The 21146-nt window shown below is 36.5% G+C and overlaps 12 protein-coding genes across 12 annotated transcripts; 6 read left to right on the forward strand and 6 right to left on the reverse strand.

Annotated features, from left to right (window-relative positions):
* Positions 1-130: 130 nt before the first annotated feature.
* Positions 131-502, reverse strand: C9374_006246 (uncharacterized protein; the record flags this gene model as incomplete). The annotated part of the gene is made up of 1 exon (XM_044696085.1): positions 131-502. The coding sequence occupies one exon, from the start codon at positions 500-502 to the stop codon at positions 131-133; it is 372 nt and encodes a 123-aa protein (XP_044546937.1).
* A 272-nt stretch (positions 503-774) lies between these two features.
* C9374_006247 (uncharacterized protein) lies at positions 775-2289 on the forward strand (the record flags this gene model as incomplete). Its single annotated transcript, XM_044696086.1, has 1 exon — positions 775-2289. The coding sequence occupies one exon, from the start codon at positions 775-777 to the stop codon at positions 2287-2289; it is 1515 nt and encodes a 504-aa protein (XP_044546938.1).
* Positions 2290-2432: 143 nt separating this feature from the next.
* C9374_006248 (uncharacterized protein) lies at positions 2433-5936 on the reverse strand (the record flags this gene model as incomplete). Its single annotated transcript, XM_044696087.1, has 1 exon — positions 2433-5936. One exon carries the CDS (start codon positions 5934-5936, stop codon positions 2433-2435), a length of 3504 nt encoding a protein of 1167 aa, XP_044546939.1.
* A 324-nt stretch (positions 5937-6260) lies between these two features.
* C9374_006249 (uncharacterized protein) lies at positions 6261-7386 on the forward strand (the record flags this gene model as incomplete). Its single annotated transcript, XM_044696088.1, has 3 exons — positions 6261-6295; positions 6365-6439; positions 6699-7386. The coding sequence occupies 3 exons, from the start codon at positions 6261-6263 to the stop codon at positions 7384-7386; spliced, it is 798 nt and encodes a 265-aa protein (XP_044546940.1).
* A 189-nt stretch (positions 7387-7575) lies between these two features.
* C9374_006250 (uncharacterized protein) lies at positions 7576-7923 on the reverse strand (the record flags this gene model as incomplete). Its single annotated transcript, XM_044696090.1, has 1 exon — positions 7576-7923. The coding sequence occupies one exon, from the start codon at positions 7921-7923 to the stop codon at positions 7576-7578; it is 348 nt and encodes a 115-aa protein (XP_044546941.1).
* Positions 7924-8145: 222 nt separating this feature from the next.
* Positions 8146-9369, reverse strand: C9374_006251 (uncharacterized protein; the record flags this gene model as incomplete). The annotated part of the gene is made up of 1 exon (XM_044696091.1): positions 8146-9369. The coding sequence occupies one exon, from the start codon at positions 9367-9369 to the stop codon at positions 8146-8148; it is 1224 nt and encodes a 407-aa protein (XP_044546942.1).
* A 314-nt stretch (positions 9370-9683) lies between these two features.
* C9374_006252 (uncharacterized protein) lies at positions 9684-10915 on the forward strand (the record flags this gene model as incomplete). Its single annotated transcript, XM_044696092.1, has 5 exons — positions 9684-9803; positions 9912-9969; positions 10092-10232; positions 10434-10670; positions 10815-10915. 5 exons carry the CDS (start codon positions 9684-9686, stop codon positions 10913-10915), a joined length of 657 nt encoding a protein of 218 aa, XP_044546943.1.
* Positions 10916-11195: 280 nt separating this feature from the next.
* Positions 11196-14270, forward strand: C9374_006253 (uncharacterized protein; the record flags this gene model as incomplete). Its single annotated transcript, XM_044696093.1, has 1 exon — positions 11196-14270. The coding sequence occupies one exon, from the start codon at positions 11196-11198 to the stop codon at positions 14268-14270; it is 3075 nt and encodes a 1024-aa protein (XP_044546944.1).
* Positions 14271-14368: 98 nt separating this feature from the next.
* Positions 14369-15106, forward strand: C9374_006254 (uncharacterized protein; the record flags this gene model as incomplete). The annotated part of the gene is made up of 1 exon (XM_044696094.1): positions 14369-15106. One exon carries the CDS (start codon positions 14369-14371, stop codon positions 15104-15106), a length of 738 nt encoding a protein of 245 aa, XP_044546945.1.
* A 230-nt stretch (positions 15107-15336) lies between these two features.
* On the reverse strand, positions 15337-15636 carry C9374_006255 (uncharacterized protein; the record flags this gene model as incomplete). The annotated part of the gene is made up of 1 exon (XM_044696095.1): positions 15337-15636. One exon carries the CDS (start codon positions 15634-15636, stop codon positions 15337-15339), a length of 300 nt encoding a protein of 99 aa, XP_044546946.1.
* Positions 15637-15841: 205 nt separating this feature from the next.
* On the reverse strand, positions 15842-18813 carry C9374_006256 (uncharacterized protein; the record flags this gene model as incomplete). Its single annotated transcript, XM_044696096.1, has 2 exons — positions 15842-18088; positions 18553-18813. The coding sequence occupies 2 exons, from the start codon at positions 18811-18813 to the stop codon at positions 15842-15844; spliced, it is 2508 nt and encodes an 835-aa protein (XP_044546947.1).
* A 996-nt stretch (positions 18814-19809) lies between these two features.
* Positions 19810-21132, forward strand: C9374_006257 (uncharacterized protein; the record flags this gene model as incomplete). Its single annotated transcript, XM_044696097.1, has 1 exon — positions 19810-21132. One exon carries the CDS (start codon positions 19810-19812, stop codon positions 21130-21132), a length of 1323 nt encoding a protein of 440 aa, XP_044546948.1.
* Positions 21133-21146: the final 14 nt, after the last annotated feature.

Below are 21146 nucleotides of genomic sequence, written 5' to 3' on the forward strand. Positions count from 1 at the left end.
AAGATTCCTCTTCTTACCTTCTCTGAAATGCTTAGAATTAATAATGATTCCATTGTAATTTCTTGAAATATTATAAAAAACACAATGTCTCTATCCACGAATAGGAATGAATTTATCCAATGTTCTTCTTCTAAATTTTCTCATTACTTTCCGTAGTTGTGGAAGATGGATGATCTGTTGATTTTTGTTCGTACAGCTCTGGTGCATATAATCTCTTATCAAACAAAGTATAAGCCTCTTCAGGTAATTCTGTAAATTTTCGGAGCAATGGTAAATCATGTTTGGAAACATTATTTAATAATTGTCGTTGCTCTTGCTCGGATCCGAACAAGGTTACCACAGAAAATGACTCTTTAACATTATGAACATATTTATTCCTCATAGGAAGAGGAAATTTATATTTGAGAGAAAGTAATTGTCGTAACAGTGTATACGCTTCACGGGTTTGAGAAGGCAATGACCCGAACGATGTGTGTTTGTAGAGAAATTGTTTTTGAAACATGGCAATATTTTTTTTGAATTTTTGAATTGAAAATAATAAACCGAACGAAGGAACATTTATTGATTGAACTACTAATTTCTTCGTGTGAATCTAATACACTCAACACACACGAACTACTGCTTTCTGTTGAAATTTACATTATTTTTCTTAATTTGTTTATTTATTATTTAGCATCGTTTGAAAATTTGATTGGTTTAAAAATCGAATTTGGATAATTCCAATCGAATAAAAAAAATTCATCATCATCTGCATCATCATCATTGCTCACAAAGATGACCAAAAAGACCAATAACAAGAACAAGAATACACCAACTCAAAAGAAGAAAACTACTACTCCCTCTTCTCATTCCGCAACCCATCATAAATCCACGGAGCAGCCAAAACCTGTGATTGAGGCTCATCATGATGAAGAAGTGGAACAACAACAACCATCAGAAGTTCAAACACCACCATCATCCGATGAGATGATCCAAATTTCAGAAACAACACATACAACTACTACTACTGAAAAGACTGATACAACACCAATTTCATCACCCGTGGATCAAGAAGAGTCTTCAACCACTCAGGAATCAACCACTGAAAGTAGCGTTACGGAACCAGTTGAAGTAAAGGAAGAGGTGATTGTAGCATCGTCCGATGATGCTTTGTCCTCCACTGTTGTTCCTGAATCAACACATGAGCCTGTTTCTGATGAAGCTTCTAAACAAGAGGAACAACAACCTGCAACTCAAGTTGAGGAAACTCAAGAGTCATCATCTCAAGAACCACAGGTCATGACAGAAACAACCACTCCAGAAGAATCATCACCTTCAACAGCACAAGACAGTGAAGCTGACAATCTCATTCAATCCACAATCTCAACCTCGGACTATGTCATGGTCAATAGTGTGCAAGCTTTGAGCGAGAGCATGATGCAAAATTTGAATGAAGACGCTTCAAGCCCACCATCTTCATTGACAAACTCTCTCATGAATACATCAACGACAGTTGAATTAAATTCCGATGCTATTCAAGTGAAGGAGGATCATTTTGAATTGAACGAAGATTTGGGTAAAAGTGTTGAGTTTGGAAATAAGGATGAGGAAAAACCTACCAATGAAGCCATTCAGAACGTTGATGCAACCTCGACTGTTGAAGAATCTCAACCTGTCACTCAAAATGTGGAAGATTTAATTGAATCATCACCCGTAGTGGTTGTGGAAGAAATTAAAGTTGCTGCTGAACCAATTCCTGAAACAGCTGCATTAGAAGCCACAACATCTACTCCAGAAGACATTTTACAAAAAGTATTGTCAAGCACTGAAATTTCACCAGAAACTTCTCAGCAAGAAGCACCTAAAGACGCCAATGATGACGTGACTCCTTCATCAACAGCCACTCCTACACCAAATGAAACAAAACCAGTGAACAGTGCAACTACTTCCACAGCTTCCGTAATTGATGAACAGTTATTGGAAAAGTTATCGAATGAATTCTTTGGGGAAAAATCAGAAATTAGAAGTGTAGTTCATGATAAGGCTGAAACAGTTGATTTGTATCATCAATACAGAGAACAAGATGAAAAGACAAAGAAGAAGAAATTAGCAAGTACTGCCACAACAACGACGGCCACCACTACTGCTACTACTTCAAGCACTACAACAACCACTCCTAAGAAAACTGTAACTACTGTAACCAAACCAAAACAAAGTGGATCATCCTATGGATGGTTATTAGGAGTTGGAGCTTTGGCTGCCAGTGCTGTCATTGGAATTTTTGCTGCCAGAAAATTGAAATTCTTCTAATTTGACAACCAAACTTTCAACAATGAAGTTATCATTTGGTTTCCCATAGTCCCTTCCACATAATTCGTTAGGTTATTCAATAAGGCTTGCTTGTATTTGACAATTTAATTTTAATTAAAGAAAGGAAAAGAGATTTCCATCTCTCACTTTTTCAACTTCTTTTTGATCGCCAGTTTAGATTCTGTGCTGACATGATCGGACTGCAAGATCAAATCACACGCTTCTGTGTTCTTGCAAATATATTCAATGACTTCCCTTTCCAAAGCTTGATCCTTGTAAACTTGTGCAATTTCTAAAATTGCAGCGCAATTATGTGGCGTCAAGTTTGCACGAATCATATTTCTGCAATTTGATGCCAATTGAGATAAACCAAACATTTGCGAATAAACCAATATTCCAATACAGTTTGCAGGAGTAATCTCTGTCGAGCGATCTGTATAAATATAATGCAATACTTGTATCAATGCATTCTTATCGAGCACATTCGACTTGAATCGAATAGTATTGGTCAGAGATTCAGTAAATCCATGTTCGAACATTTTTGCAAAGAAAGGTGAACGAATAATCATGCACTTGTGAACTTGAACCATTTCATAATGACATTGATGAGGCACAGGTAGTTCAATAATGTTTTCCATTTCTTGTTCACCCTCCTCGTCATACGTTTCCTCTTGTGAATTCATATTCTTTAAATGTTCTGTCAATAATTTCATCTCATCTTCTTCTCCTTCAATATAATCTTCATCCTCCAATATTATTTTCACATCTGCAAATGATTCGTTACTATTCACCATACTTGCAATATCCCTTTCAAAATCTGAAATAATTCTCGTATAGACGTCCAAATGAATGGATTGATCAAATTGACACAAACTCTCAAAGAATTCACTCTTGAAATTCCATTTCTTACAAATTGAAAGAAATCGATTCACAATTGTGAATTTTTCTGCTTCTTTCTGAATATTATCATTCATCGCTGTATCGTTTAACATGGATGCAGAATCGTCTTCATGTAAATGCACTTCTCCCAAGTAAATAAAATCTAAAATGGCCTTAAATAGATCAGAGGTGGCATCTTCAATTTTAACAATGAGCATTCGAGTGTTACTGTTATTGCTACTCTGATAGTAATAGTTCTTATTGGAGTCATTATCTTCTTCATAGTAATTCGATTGTTGTATTAATTCTTTCAAATATGAGCATCGGCAAGAAATGATTGATTTGTGGCCTGTGAAATATTCGTATTCATCTAGATGATTCTCATTCCCATTGCCACTATTGCAACCACCTGATGAATCATTCTTTTTGAACTTTTTGACAACAAATTTCACGTCAACATATTCTTGAGAGCGATAAATAGATGAAATATGACTCAAAATATTAATGTCGTTCGTATTCACAATAGGATTTGTAAGAATTTGAATAGGGAAGAAATGTTTACATGAGTATAAACTATTTCTACCACTAGTATTGCCACTATTTTCAGTACCACTCATAGTGCTAGTTGTTGTATTTAAAATATACAACTTTTCACCCACTCTCAATACTTGATAATAGGATTGAGGCATTGTTTGATAAGGTTGTGACACAATATTTTGAGTAGGTAATATTCGTGAGCAATTAATATAATCTGTATGACTTTGAATTCCTAATGGATGAATGACACTCCATGCAGATTGTTTACCTGATGAAGATTGTGAAAAGGAATAGCAATAAATACTGCCATCTATACGATCAAATAGCAGCATAGACTTGGAGTCATAATTGACAGTCATGGTAGGAACAATTCTTCTCGGATTCGGTGTGAGTTGAGGGATTTTTGTGTGTGTCGTGCTGTCAGTAGCAGCGCTGTGAATATTCATCAACGAGGTAGAGATTGGTGACTCAATATCCAAATAGGAATAATTCATATCCATCATACTCCATCGATTCAATTCAGTATTGAAACAATACATTTCATTTCTCCATTGATTTTGCTCATGACCTCCATAAAAATAAATTTCATGAGTGGAGGGAACAAAACATGTACTCATGTGTTTACGATGAGAGAGAAGCGAAGCAATGGTTGTGCTTGTGACTGGAATTGCTCCTAAGGAAGTGGTAGTATGGTTATTGGCTTCGTCACTATCACTACATTTCATACATATCAATGAATTGGATTGAAATGAGCATCGGTTATGGGGAAAATTTAGAATCTTTGATGAATAACTTTGATATTTGTGTGATGGAATGAGAATACTCAACTGAAATGCCACAGGAAAGTGTTGGTTACCAATCACAAGAGCATTGGTTTGAGGTACAATTTCAATTTTGAAAATGAGATGACTTTCATCAAGCTCTCGATGGTGTGAACGCTTAAATTTGCCACCAAATAAATACAGGGTGAGAGTGGAGGGATCTAGTACATGCTGAAAATTACAATATTCTGAAAAGTCGAATGATGCTTGATTGAGGAATGGAATGACTGACTGGGAATAAAAAAATTTTTGAGCATATTGGTCGTACTGCTTGATACCCCATTTGAGATGATGAATCATTTCATCAAATGAATTGGTGGCAACAGCATTACTACTACTCGTGGAATGACTACTGCTCAGCCCACTACCATTTCTCTGAGAAGATAACGAAAGTACTTTCTTAAAAGTCAATGCTTTCACCGTTCCACCTCCAAATATTAAAATGCAATCCTTTTGGGCAACATATATCATAAAATGTTTAGACATTCCTTGGTAATAACATGAATGATATCGCCGATTATTAGTTTGATTCAAGAAATCCAATATATGAAAACTATTTTGATGAATATTATAAATATAAACGTCGTTACTTTGAGCATTGGTGCTTTGGTTAGTACCACCATGAATGAAAATGGAATTTAGTTTTGGAATGTAACATGTGGCATATCCTAACAATTTTGAAAAGTTCAATTCTCTCATCTCCTTTCGATCCACTTGATATTTCATTTGTTTGTAATCTGGATAGAGTGTCTTAAGGAATGCCTTGGGTTTGACTTGAGGTGGCCGATCATTGAGAGCACGTTTACACGCTTGGACGTATCGGTCCGATATGCCATGTGAATAAATTTTGAGAGTGTTGGCATGTTCATTAAAGAGAGAAATGGAGCACTTATTGGAAGTTGCAGTCTGAGAGAGTGGAGATTGTAATGAAAAGTGATGAAGAGAGAAATTGAGAGCTGGATGCTTTTCATCATCTTCATGATGATCTTTCTTAATGATTTTCAATTGTTCATAGAATAATTCAATTTCTTTAGGATCGGTCATGGGAATGATTTGAGAAGGAGAGGCCTTCTTTTTGGACGGTTGAGTAGATTTGAGAAATTGTTTTAAAGAATGATGCTTGGAATTGGATGGATCAAGTTTTTGAGAAGAGGCTAATTTCAATATATCAACGCCTTGAGTATCCCATAATGAACTTGATTCTTCATCGTGTGGTTGTTGCTGATTCTCCTTATTCTGATTACTACCCACCGATGGGGCATACCATTCATCATCCACCAATTGCTCATCATCAACCTCCTCCTCATGACTAGAATATGGTTCATCCTCTTCCTCCTCTTCACTGTATTCATCCTCTCCTGTCAAATGAAGAAGAAGAGTACTCGCAGATGTATTCCTAGAAGACGACATTCTTTTTGATGATCTCTCCAATAAGATCGGATCAACGTTATTTCAATATTTTTTCAATATTTGAAAAATTCAAATTCAAAATGCAAGTTCAGCACTGTTTTACAAATTCATTATATTCAATCCAAACTCCATCACTATTCATGTATGACGATCATTGATGAATTCGGAATCAAAATTTTTCATCATCATTATCAAAAAAAAATATTCGTCTGATTGTCTTTCACGGAGCCATCGTCATCATTTTTTGTGTCATCTTTGTTCATTCCGAGATCTATATTTATTACACTCTTTGAAAGAACATACAAGATGGGGTTTTTCACTGAAATGATTGGGTTGTTGGCTGTGTCCAATTGGGGAAAGTAAGTGTCTTGGAATATGTGATGATTGGTTTTTAAATCATTGTTCAATGAAATGATCATCAACTATAGTTTATTCCGAACATTTGGTGGTAGTGCTTTCAGTTTCCATTCCACTAAAATGTTTGTCTACGGAAAATATGTAAGGTATGTAAAAGAAGAACTAAAAAATATTGAATATTTATCGTGAATGGTTGTCATTGTTCAATTTGATATTGGAAAAATAATTTATTATTAATAATCATTATTAATAATCATTATTAATATAATGACGATAACATTATTGATTGAATATATTTATTCGTACAAATATTTTTCAAAATACATGACGATCGAACACTTGATAAAATTCAACGGAAATGTGAAATTGATTGAATCAAACTTGAAATCCTTTCTCTTCCGATAGAGTTATTGAATATCCGTTTGGAGACATGCGAACCATTCGTCTAAACATCAACTCGTATGAACATTTAAAAAAACGAATTGCAGATGCTCACGGCTTGGACACTAGCTCCATTCAACAAGTTCATCGATACGAAGAAAATTGGTGGACAGAAAAAATCAATGACAATGAAGATGTACGATCTCTGAAAGAATATCACATTCTATTATGGAGTAGAAGTACAGGACATATTCCAACACGTAATGTCAATCTCAAAGAAATTCCCGATGAAGTCAACCAGGAAGCTGAAGCTTTGGCTGAAGGAACTGGAGCTGTGGTTGGAATAGGAACTGGCGAAGGAGTTTCCACTTCAGATCACAAACATCATGACGGAAGTGGTTATTCCACACATGACAAGACTGTGACTGCCCTCTCTTTCGTTCATCATTTGAAAAAGAAGGATCTTTTCACAGATGAAGAGTATCAAATTTTGACAGAATTAATTTTACAACATGACCCTTATATTTTGAGTTTACATTCGAATTTTAAGGATGATGAAAATAGTTTTGTAATTTATGCCAAGCGTAAAGTCATTGATCATACTGTTGGATTCCACGCCATATCATTACCTCAGAACTTGAGACAAAAGAAGACTGTTGTGAAAGAGGAAAAGGATAAAGATGAAGAGAATGATTTGAATGCTGTCTATTGAAAAGTCTAAGGAGAATTAAAAGAATTTTGATTTCAAATGAATTATTTCATTTACAAGTTCTAAATTTTCAAATGCATGGGTGGTGGATAGGAATAAGAATCCAGAATATGGAAAAATGTTTTGGAGGATGGAATTCATGAGAGATACAAGTCTCACCAAACGAGTGAAGGAATTTCATGATGAGAAAAATTATGGAGTTACATTGTTCGATTCCTCGACTTGAGAAATTGCGGTCAGGGCAGTTTTGTATTCAGGTGTTTCAAGCAAAGTTTGGTCATCTTTCACTTCTTCTAAAAACTTCTTCAAATCAGAGTAGGCTTGTTGTAATCGGGATTGAGAATTTGGAATCATTTGCTTGGTTTCCTCAATCACATTTTGTTGTTGTCTCAATTTAGTTTCCTCTTCTCCTTTATTTTGCATGGTGGTGAGTCGTTCCAATTCCTTTTGAAGCTCAACTTTATACAAGTTGTATTCTTTGAAGCATCGGTTGCAACTTCCGGTTTTAATTTTCAATTTTTGAATCGTTTGCTTGGACATGATAATCGTCGAGTTGGTGTTTTTGTTTTTTTGAGGTGTATAATTTCACTTTGGGCGCCACAAGATTAATACAACAATTTGAATTGGCGCTTTCTTACTAAACCTTACAAATATCGTCGACATGACCTTGATCAACAACATCGTCATGTAAAAAACAACTGTTGTCAACATCTAGATGAAACTCGGCTCAATTTATTGTGAGAAGAACCACTTTGAGTAAATTTAAGCATCAATTTGGCTGAAATCTGGCTTCTCAGGATAGGTACAACCCTCATATTGAATAATAGTGGAAGAAGTATAAATACCAGCCTTCACACATTCATCAATGGATTTACCTTGAGCCAAAAACGACAAAAATCCACCAACAAATGAATCACCAGCACCATTGGTGTCAACAATCTTTTCCTTTGGAATCTTCTTCACTGGTACCTTGTGAGAAGTTCCATTCACACCAATGCAAACAGCTTCTGGACCTTGTGTGAAAATGACGTGACGTGGTCTGTTGGAATTCTTCTTTTCCAAAAGAGATACCTTTGCAGCAATATCAGCAACATCAGTTTCATCCCAATTCAAAGATTTAGCAAATGCTCTTGCTTCTTCTTCGTTACCAAATAAATAATCAGTGTATGGCAAAATTTGCATGAGTTTGTCATGGAAAAATTGAATCAAGAAAAGTGCAGACAAATTGAAAGAGAAAATCTTGTTGTTATCACAAGCGTGTTTGGCAGTCTCCAACACACTTTCAAATGAAACAGTGACAAAGAATCCAGAAATGTAAAACATGGAAGCCTTTTGAACAGCTTGTTGAACCTCCTCACTCTTGTAATGATCATACGAGTACTTTTCAGCAGCACCTAAATTTGCAATAAGAGCTCTTTCATTATCGCAAACAAGAGCAGCACAAGTACCCGTAGGTCTTTCCTTTGTAATTTGATAAATAACTTTCAAACCATCTTTTGTAACGCTTTCCTTCATAATTCTACCATATTCATCATCACCTACACATCCGACAAAGACAGCAGTTGGATAAGAGACTTGATTCATCCATTGGAAAACTCTCATCACATTTTGAGTAGCACCACCAGCAATATACCGTACTGGAAAGTTTTGAACAAGTTCAGCATAGAGAGGAAGGTGTTTCTCTTCAGCCAAAATAGCACCACCCACTGGAGCGTTGTACTTTTCAATGAGAGTATGAGGAACCACAGCGGAGATGTCCAACAATGGGTTGCACATACCGAGGAGGCATCCTTCAGGGACAGTTGTTGTAGATGATGGAGTGGACATGTTGTTATAGAGATTTCTCTTGCAAGAATAATGATAGCGATGATGGTTCAACAAGTAGTGCTTGATAAAGCAGGCTGATGGTAAGTCAAGCTGGAGATTATTTTTTCTTCCAATATTCAATAAAAAATTTAAATTCAAAAGATTCAATCGTTTGATCATTGCGTGTTGATGATGATAGTGTTTTCTTGGAACAACAAGCTTTTGCGAACGTTTATATCAAATACCAATATTCTCGATCCTCAACCATGATTTAAAATTCCAAATATCACGGAATTCATCACACGGATGGCTTTAGCAATTTGTTTTTTATGAGTTGAATTTTGAAACTTAAATTCTTAATATGAAAAGTTCCTTAAAAGTAGAAAAGTGTGTATGGCATGAATTCATGGCAACAGGCAGTGGGAAACGAGTCTTCATCATCTTCCAACATGACTCTATGATCAAAACAACCATCTCGAATCCATTTCTAAAAAATGTCCAACTTCTCATCGGAAGCCTCTCTTGCAGAATCTAGAGTGATTGAATTAGCAGATCCAAAGAATCCAACTCAGAAAGCATGGCAACAAATTGATGAAAAGGATGGAGCTGTTGTTGTAGGTTGAATTATTGAAATTGGTTTTTCAAGGATTGATGATCGTTGACATTTTCCTGGTCATTGACCTTTAATAATGTTTATTGTGATATTGTTGTTCTATTAAAAGGAATTTGCTGAACCACCTCCACATACTGGATCCTATCGGGTGACCTACTTGATGAAAGGTATTGTATGAATTATTGTGATCTTTTATGATTTTTCTATTTTTGAAATTTCATTCATACACAAATTTCATAATATTGAACCATCGGCAACGAACTCTACTAAAATATAACAATGGTGTTAGGTGTTACTGTCGAGCAAGTAGCACAAATTTTATGGAACAACGATCACATTCTTGCACTCAGCACTTCCCTTTCTGAGATTAAATCTTTGAAAAAATTGAGTGACAATGAGGAAATTGTTGCTCACATGCACAAATCACCAGGTACGTGATGGGAATGCTGTTTGAGCAATGATTTAATATTTTTGTCAAATCGAGTCGAGGTATAACCCTCTCACTTTGTGTCTTCCATGTTCGAAAATTGTGAATTATGCTTGTTGTTGCATGTCACCACCGAAAATATGATTGAATCACCTCTTTGAACTATTTCTCGATATGGATGCAATTCAATGTCGCCTCCGATAGCATTTGGAGTTTCAAAAAGAGATTATTTAATTGCAAGAAAAATTGACAAGAGAGAGGATGGTTCTGTAGTCATTGCTCAAAAAAGCATTGTTGACAATTCATTGTTCCCTGAACAATCAGGCTTTGTGAGAGGAGATTTGTTATGCTCTGGATATGTCGTCAAGCCTGTGAAGAAGCCAAATGAAACCACTGCATCAAGTTGTCATGTGACCTATGTGATTCAAACAGATGTCAAAGGTAAGGTGTGATTTTGTGTTTTTGGAAATCCAATAATAATTGATTGAACGAATCATGTGCTCAACATGTTTGTGGAACGCATCATCAACATTTGGATGCAATGAACGAATCAAAATTAATGTTGGAAATTATATCAATATCCAGGATGGATACCTGATTTTGTCAAGAAAATGGCCAATTCCCAGCTTACTACACAACTCTTGAACTTGTATACCTATGTTAAAAAGATATTTGGAATTAACTAAACAAACGTAACCTTCCTGCAAGGCTTGCAAAGTTGACCGTTACAAAATTAAAAAAAAACGTTAAAATTTTTGGCTGGCGGTTGATATTTTTGAGCTGCTCAAATTTTTTGAATATTTGTTGCACCTCCACAAATATTCACAAACAACAAGGACAACAGAAGAGTTTCATCATCAACAAGACTTTTAGTGCCGAATCAATTCCTTTACATACAAGTATATATACAATTCCGTACATTGTATACACTCAGAAAGCCTTCTAGCTTTGGTGGTCTCAGAGAAAATGAAAAAGAAGACACACCAACAACAACATCACGGCACGAACAGTGGTGGTAGTAATGGTTCAGCAGTGCATCATCATCATAGAAAACCACCGACTCATCCCCACAGCAACAATACCGTTAACAGCACCAACAACAACAACAACACTCATCGCAATGGCACCAACAACACGCAGCATCATGGAAGAACCAAACCGCACAGCCATAACAACGCCCAAAAAGCGTTTTCAAAACAGCAACCAAACACCTCAACAACAGTAGCACCATCCATCGTTGCTAGTGTTGCTTCAACTACTACTGCAACAACAACAACAATGAATGGTTCCACTCCCTCGAACATAACGTCAGGCTCTTCATCATCCAATGTCCTTATAGGGGACAAACCGCTCGAACCCTATCTCAACGACTTGTTCTCAGCTCTAGTGAATGGTACCAAAGCTTCTAACAACTTGCCTTCCAATCAAGACTTTGAATTCTTGTCGAGCCATTTTCCTGAATTCAGAGGAGCCATGGATGAGAGTGCCTCTTCGCTACGTACCACGTTGTCCTCTTTTTTTGGGTCGGGTCAAAGGATGATCAATTCAGCCATGCTCGAGGAGGATCCAGAAATCATGTTCGAGTCGACTGTTGATTTATTGGATCAATATTTTGAAAATGTAGATATTGCTCTTGATGAGATGGAGTTGAATGCAACAGAAAGTGTTGGAGTGAATCCTTCACTTGCGAATGGATCGTTGAATTCACACTCGTCCTCCACTCTTCAAGATCCACACACTTCCCTCAAATCCATGAGTCGGCCACAATTGAAATGGAACGATATTGATAACTCGAATCAACCATTTGTTCCCAAATTGAAGACAAAACCCAATGCTTTTGTTGCAACACTAGAGCAATCTCTAAGCATTGGATCTTTGGATGAACAAGATGAAAAGACACGTTCTTTCCAAACATTTGAACAATCGACCTTGCCTCCCTTCCCATTTCGTCTTGGAGTCGGAAATGGTGTTGGTGGAGAGCCAGTTCGTGAAAGTCGTCCACATCCCTATCTTCCTGAATTGCTGAGTCTCGAGTTTATGCCCTCTCAATACAAACCACCTGAAGGTATTGCTCCATTTTCAAAATTAGATGATTCATCTTGTACTTGGATCAGTACTGTAGATGATCTCCATCGATTGGCCAGCTTATTAGAGGCCCAAGATGCATTTGCCATTGATTTGGAACAACATAGTTATCGCTCCTTCCAAGGATTTGTTTGTCTCATGCAAATTTCAACGAGAAATGAAGACTTTCTCATTGATACCATTGAATTGAGACAACATATGCACATTTTGAATTCATCCTTTACTCATCCAAAGATTGTAAAAGTGATGCACGGTTCAGATTGTGACATTGTGTGGTTACAACGTGATTTTGGTATTTACGTTGTCAACTTATTCGACACTGGTCAAGCATGCAGAGTGTTAACACATCCAGGTTGTTCTTTGGCCTATCTTCTCAAACATTATTGTGGCATTGAGGCAGATAAGAAGTATCAATTGGCAGATTGGAGAGTGAGACCTTTACCGAGCGAAATGGTGAAATATGCACGTGAGGATACTCATTATTTGCTTTACATTTACGATCGATTGAGACATGACATGTTTTTTAAACCAAATTTATCTTCGAGCGTCTCTGGTGTTGAAAGAATGGAAGAGGTGTTAGTGAGATCGAGAGAATTGTGTATGAGAAGATATGAAAAGGAACTTTTCACTGAAACCTCCTATCTTGGACTCATCAACAAATTCACACGAAGCATTAGGAACATTAACGAAAAGGTCATTCGCGTGCTCTACAAGTGGAGAGATACTGTTGCAAGAAAGGATGACGAAAGCGTTCGTTATGTGCTGCCCGATCACATGATACTCTCCATTGCCGAACAGACACCAACGGAGGTGAGCAAATTGTTGACTTGTTGTAATCCTGTTCCAAAGCTAGTACGTCGTGACGCTAAGGTAATTGTCAATCTCATTAGTAAGGCGTTGAACGATGGTGACTCGACGGTAGAGCCAACTTTCTCAACTCCCAGTAAGATTCCTGAAGATCACTACATTAATCAACATGCAAAGCCATCCTTTGAATTGGAATCGCCCATTTTTAATCCTCATTACAAGACTCCTTCTCGAATGAGCCCTGTCATGAACAGTGATGAGTTATATAATATTGCTGGATGGGTTGAATCTAAAAACTTTTATCCATCGTCATCGATATCCAAACTTTCATTTTCTGAAGAGGACCATGAAGCTTTGGATTCATTACCTTTTGAACCTCCACAATTGACACAGCAACATCGATCCGTGAATGTGACACCCAGTAAGAGTTCACTCTTCTTCCCATCATCGATGAGTTTCCCAACATCCACCATGGCATCTCACAATCAAGAAAAGATCTCCAAAATCATGTCATCATTCTCACTAGGTCAACAACCTTCTTCATTCAAGAATGATACATCCATGATGAGTCTTGTGGATGATGACGACGACATGCAGTTTTTGTCCAAAGGTCAGCCACAAGATCAAATGGACACCACTTCGAGCTTCCTTCTCAATCAAGCGGATCAAGCAAGCACACCCAATCATTCCTCTAAGAAGCCACCAGCATCTGTACGTATCACTCCTGAAGAGGAGAGAGTCCCATCGAGTCTTAATGAAATTTACATGCTCTCTCAAAAGAATCGAAAGAAGAACAAGCAATGTAAAAAGAAGAAACTCAAACAGGACTCTGTTTCAGATCCTTCTCCTGCATTTATTGGAAGTGAAGGAGGAGGTGATGGCACGGATGATGCTCCACACCAGCCATCTTCAGTGAATACAACAACAACCACTGGTATGGACTTGACTCAAAAACCAGTGGATTTTATGAAGAAGATTGGATGGTTGGGAGCTGAGGAGGAATTGTCAGCTTCTGAAGAAGAAAAGGAAGAAGAACAAGAAGTGAATGCATCTGTACAAGTGAAGGTTCCTAGTTTTAGCAAGCCAAACATGAATGTGAGAAAGAAACCCTCGAAAAACTATATATTCTCTAAGCAAAACAAGTATTAATCATCAACACCACCAAACCTAGGTTTTAATATAAAAGGCAAATGCCTAATTTATCATTTTATAGAGTTGGTGTTGTTTCTATTGGTTCATTTCAAAAAATGTTTGTAAAGATCAAGCAGAACTTGGAGAATCGATCGTTATGGAAGAAGAGATGGATATGGTCCATAGGAATTGTCATGGTAGCGATGTCGTTGATGATGAGCTGGTTGGTATTAAGGAAAAATCGAATCCAATACATTGTTTCGCTTACTCAATGGAACAACCTGACCAGTGTAACATCATCCTCTTCCAACACTCCAACTTGTGAAGATTATCAAGTTGCCTTCTATCCCGACGATGACCAAACTCAACCCATTCAATGTGGCCAATGCATTCCTGGAACTTCAGGTTTAGACACTCGAGAGTATTGTGCCATTCATGAATATTGCACCGACGACGGTCAATGCCAACCCATTACATCACATCCTCTCTATCATGCAGCATGTCCACGAGAATTGGGTCGCCCTGAAACCAAAGACGGATGGTGTGGTGCAGGACTTCGTTGTTTACAACATCAATGTCGACCCTGTGTCACTGGCATGATGGATTATGCCGATGGTAAAATTTGTGTGAATGACGTGTGGACCTATGATACCTTACAAATTGGTTTTTATCATCCCACTGTGATTTTTCTGACAGCGTTTGTGGTCTTGGTGGCATCGAATATGTGTCTCGATGGTTGCATGGAAGCCGTGTTTGCATGTCAAAAGAAACGACAACGACGCATTGAGGAAAATTTGAAAATCTTTTATCAATACATGATCTCAACGAGAGAGGACAAGCATCAGCAGCAATGATACATGTATGGATTAGATCTCTTCCTAATCAATCGATTAGACCATGATCAATTTAAAGAATAACTACTATTTTACATTTTAATATTTACAACATGATCTGATCAATATCATCGGATAAATCATCCACAGATAAATGTTCAGCGGTTCCTGATTTTTAAATTCTACACGACTTTGAAGACATTGTAAATGCGCCAATCGTTCATGGATCAACTCCACTCTCCGTTTAAATTTCACCAAAATTTCCTCATTTTCCGAGATGGCCAATACCAAATCCTCATCTTGTCCACTTTCATCATAATTTCTTTCATTTCATGATTGGATCGTTCCAAATGAAAGATTTTAGTATTTAATTCTTTCAGTTCGTATTGAGTAGTGGCCAATAAATTTTCATATTCTTCCATCATGGTATAGGGAGAATGTTCTTCTCCTCCGTTTGTTGTTGCTATTGTTGGAGGCTTCTTCCGAAAATCCGTCATGTAAATTCCATCACTGATTTTTTCTTCGGGATAGGAATGAATGCTTGGCTTCATTTTTTTTTCTTTTTTCTATTTTTGGAATGATTTCTTCAACAAAAACAAACTTGAAGAACTTTTTACAAATTGAAAATTTAATTTTTAAATTGTGAAATTCAAAAAACCTTTCATCATGTCTCTCTCCAATTTTCACACACACACACTTCTCAAAATACTTCATTTGTAATCATTTGTTCCTCTTCTCGATCATTTCATTCAAAATTTATATTTCTTCATGTGAATCACCACTACCACCATTGATCATTGCCGTCGTGGTCGGCGATGACACACAATTCGAATGATTCAATGAAGTAGTACTAGATGTAGTATTATTATTCTTTGAAGAAGCTCCCATTGTCGTAGAAGTCGATGTAGTCGAATTGTTTCCATTGTTTCCATTGTTTAACATCAATAATGGTTCTCGTCCACTTTCTGATTCTGATCCTGCCATCGATGAAAAGTTAAAAAGTGATGCAAAGGTTGATTTTTCTCCATTTCCATACGAGACGAGTCCAGAATTGGAAGGAACGTTCAACATGCTAGGTTTTTCATCTTTGGGACGTTTGAAAATTCTCTCATCCGTGTTGGCATCGAAATATTCGACTCGATTTCGAGTTTTTGGAGGTGTCAATTCAGCATGTTGAAATAATTCCTTATCCAATAATTTTAACTCTCGATAGAATTTGTCATTGGGTTTGATAATGTCTCTCTTTTCATAGACTTCTCGATAGGCAATATTCAATCGTTTCTTCTCGGTCAACATGATGTGTGAAATGACAATGGCACTCGATCGACTCACTCCAGCCATACAATGAACCATACAGGCGCCTCCCGTAGAAATAGCTTCTTGAATGAATTTTGATGCTTCTTCAAAATGAGGTTTCAGTGTCGCTTCGGTCGTATCGTCTGCAAAAATAATCATGTATTTGAAATCATTCTTGTATCTCGGTGGAATGTCTTTGGCAACGGTTAGAATGTGTGTCACACCGAGAGATTTGAGTAGTCGTCGTGATCCTGCAGGCGGTGCCGAGCTTAGGAATAGAGAATCCTTAATTTTGCTTGGTTCTTCATAGGCATATTCAAATGTAATGTTCTTATTGTGCATGTGTGTTTTGACTTGTTCGGATGGGTTTAGTTGATAATTATTGATGATTGAAAATTGTTTTAGAGATTTTAGGTTCATGACTGAATCTGGTATGGAAATGATTTCATTGTTGTCCAAATTCAAAATTTCAAGTGACGTTAATTGGCTGATTTTTGGATCAATACTCTCAATAGAGTTATGTTTCAATTTACAAAAAGAGAGAGATTCCAATTCATAAAAGTAGTCAGGTATGTTACCACTCATTCTATTCATGGTCAGGTCCAAATATTTGAGTTTTTTGCAATTTCCAATTTTAGGAAATGATTCCAAGTAGTTGTAAGTTGCTTCTAATTTCTCCAAATTTTTCACTTTAGAGAAATCAAAGAGATTTTTCAAATCATTTTCGCTTAAATCTAATTCAATTAAACTTTCAAGTTCTGACATTTCTGGAGGCAGCTCTGAAATTCGATTCGACTTTAACTTTAAAATTTCTAACTTTTTCAAATCACCAAATGCAGGATCCACATCTTCAATGTTATTGTCACTCAAATCTAGATAAACCAAATTTACAAAATGACTAAAGTGTTCAGGTATATGTGTGATATAATTCTTGGAGAGAATAAGTTCTTGCAACATTTGCAGAGTCCGTACTTCAGTAGGCACTCCACGAATGCTATTATTGGACAAGTGTAAAATTTCAAGTTTTGCTTGACAAAAGAGTTGTGCCCATCCATGGAGTCCACATCCATTTGCATACAACTCTTTCAGTTGACACAATTGTGACATGAGACCTTGAGTCTGAGGAAACCATTCGAATTTGTTACCACTCACATTCAAAATTCGTAAATTGAGTAACGAGCAAATAGTGACTGGAAATGATGTAAAATTACAATTCTCAACTGAAAGTTCTTTCAAACTATCCGCTAACTTGCTAATATCAGGCAAAGTTTCCAAATCATTTTTCGTCAGATCCAATCGCTCCAAATTTGAAAATTTGAGTAAATCTTGTGGAAAGGTCGTCAAATAGTTATAACTCAAATTCAAGTCTCTCAGTGTCGATTGTAATTGTTGTGGACGATCAAAGCCAAATAATCCAGCAATTCCCGTTGTTGAAATTTGTATTCTACTTAAACGATTAAAACTCATGTCGAGTTTTTGGAGATTCATCTTGTTGAGTTGTGAAGGCCATTCTTTAAAAGAGTTGAGTCGAAATTGAAGATCCAGTAATGAATGTTCAAGAAGTTCCATGTTTTTCGGGAGGGTGGTGAGATCGCTCTTATTCATGATGAGTGTGTGAAGAGAATTGAGTTGAGAAATATTTGGAGGAAGAGATTGAATGCAGTGACCACTCAAATCCAAGTACGTCAGATTGGTTAATTGACAAATCTGTGAGTGTGGATGAGTGAGTGACACATTTGTGTGTGGAATTGTGAATTTGTGTGGAATGGAATTTGAATGGTATTTGTGTGGAATTGTGAATTTGAGTGTGGAATTTGAAAATGTTGTTTGTAATAGTCGAAGAAGAGTAGTTGTTGTGCATACGAAGAATCAATATGGAATGTCATGTGATGGTCGTCCACCCATATTTATAAATGTGAGTAAATATGTATGGACAAGGATGTATCATTGATTCCAATAGTTACATAGTGTTTGTTACATGAATTTATAGTCATGTCATTATCATATGAAATATTTCATCAAACGTTTGACATTTCATCATGAAATCCATCGACAAAAATGTAGATTGGTGTCAACAATCATCATTGAAAACCACATGATCATCATCATATTGAACCAAGTCATACATCCACATATGATCTCATAACAACCCCAAAACAACAACAACATACCTTCAATAATTCTCTATCCGTAAAACGTCGACTGGTATGATCTTTCTGAACCGCAGCATGCAATGTCGTTGAATTTGGAATATCTTGAAGAAGTTCGTTGAGAATGTCTTTGGGATCTTTATCTAATGTATTGTTATTATTATTATTGTTGTTGGTTGTTGATGAAGATGATCCTTCTTGAGAACCCGTTGTTGTTGATGATGATCCGTTTTTGGTTGATTCATCAGAAGAGGCTTTTTTGTTGATATAGATGGATGCCATATGAATTTGTTGTTATAATTGTTATAATTGTTATAATTGTTATTATTGTTGTTGTTTTGGATGAAATAGATGATGTTGATGATGATATTGAAAAGGAAAATCCTCTACATAGGTTTGAAAATCTCTAACTTTTGTCGTTCTTTTGTTATTTTACTTCTCTTGTGTTGAATGTTGTGTGTTATATTCTCTATAACAAATAATTTTCAAAGATGATGATGATGATGATACAACAACAACACGATTCTTCTTACTACTCGTCCCTCAACAAGTTCAAAACAGAATTCTTCCTACTACTACTATTTCTCTCAATATATTATGATGATTGTTGATTCAATGAACGATCGTTGAATGTTCTCCGAAGATTGATGAAACGTTTTCAAAGAACAAAGGCTTGTTGAAATGCTTGAATTCGCTCCAAGTGTTCAATTCCTTGATGTTGATGTTGTTATTTCTCTAACTCGAAAAGATGATGATGATTGATTCTCTTCGAGAGAGAAAGGAGGAAATACAAGTGATTTCAGTGAGAGAGAGCGAGTGACCCTTGTTGTTGTCTGAATGAATCAGGGATGGCGCTGGAGAGAGAGGATGATGGCTTTGCGAAGAGTTTTTAATAATTTTTGAGAGAACAAAAGTACCAATGACACTTGACATGTTGAAAAAAATATATTAGGAAACAGTATACAGCAGCAGTGAATAAGCGAAGTCATTCAGTGATGAGAGGAAGCAATGGTCGATCATTGTACATTTGAAAAAAGGATTCGTTTCATTTGGAAGCCATTCTCAACCTAATTCCTTTGAATGTAAATTCAAGTTCGTTTTGAATTTTCGAATAAAATCCGAAAACTCGTTATTGTTGAACAATGGGGAATTTAACAACTACTAGCACCATTGAATTCCATTTCCAACAAGAAATTCTGTTTTCTTTCCATGAATTGGAGGAATAACGAAAAATTCTGTTACACCATTCAAATCAAGAAAAATATTTATTTCAAAAAAATGCCTCCGCAACTACAACAATCATCATCACCAAACATGTTTCCTCTGCTTCAAGCCAATGCTGATCCCGTGAGCTTGCAATATCCTTTCCCGTTGCTTTGTGTTAAGAGAAATACGAGTACAACAACGAAGGGAAATCAAACTTTTTTTAAAATAGAGGTGAAGGATCCGATGCAGCCAAATGGTCCATCACTCTCCATGATCATAATGGAGAAACCGGAAAATGCTGCCGCTCGTGAATCATTGGTTGAAGGATCCATTATTAATGTGTCCAAGATTGTAAGAAGCAGTTCAAAGTTGTATATTTTAACTAATTTTACCGTAGAGAATTCACGTTCAACATCATCCACAAGTAGTAATCATAGTAGTACATCCACGACAGCAACCACACAACGACACATTTCTAACCCATCAGCAACTACTACTCCTGCTACTAGTAATAATAATTCTAGACCTGGTGGAGCCTTTGGGAACAACCCTTCTGCAAATTCTGCCACACCATCAAGCTTTCAACGACCTGTAAATCAACAAGCGTCTAATGCTCAGCCACAAAATAATTCTAGACCTCCGTTGAATTCTTCCAGACCAAGCGGCCAGCAACAAGTTGCAGGAATGAATAATGTTCAACAACGACCCTCCTCACTAATTCCTCAACAACAAAAAGCAATTCCTCCTAGTAATAGCCAAACTATTGATCTCAAAACAAAACCCATCGTACCTTTAGTAGCCTTAACGCCTTGGCTATCAGATTGGGTAATCAAAGCTAGAGTTACTAGAAAACAAGATATGAAGTGTTGGGAAAAGGAAGGAAGAAAAGGAAACATTCTTTCTATCACGTTGATTGATCAAGATTCTACAGAAATTAGAGCTACATTTTTCAATGAAGGAGCCATAAAAGCCGATTCAAAATTGCGTGAGCAAGGTGTCTACTATTTCAAAGGAGGAGGTCTTAAAGAAGCAGATCGCAAGTATAACTCAAGAATTGCCCACAAGTATGAGATTTCATTTAAAGATAATTGCATTATCCAAGAAGCCATTGACAATGAAGCTATGTCTATTCCTCAAGGTCGTTTCTCGTTAACGCCTCTAGATCAAGTTAAAGATAGCCCAAGCCAAGACAAATTCGATATAATAGGACTTGTCAAGACGATTGGAGATCCAACAGAGTTCAAGTCAAAGAACGAAAATTCAAACACAACATCGAAAAGAGACATCACTATCCTTAGCAAAGATGCTTACGGACAAATTATTGAAGCAGTCATTACTTTATGGGGAGATAACATCAAATTTGAAGAAAAATCTATTGTGATTTTTACAGGGTAGGAAGAAAATTATCA

This window comes from Naegleria lovaniensis (genome assembly GCF_003324165.1).
Source record: "Naegleria lovaniensis strain ATCC 30569 chromosome Unknown tig027, whole genome shotgun sequence".
NCBI classification, from domain to species: domain Eukaryota; phylum Heterolobosea; class Eutetramitea; order Acrasida; family Naegleriidae; genus Naegleria; species Naegleria lovaniensis.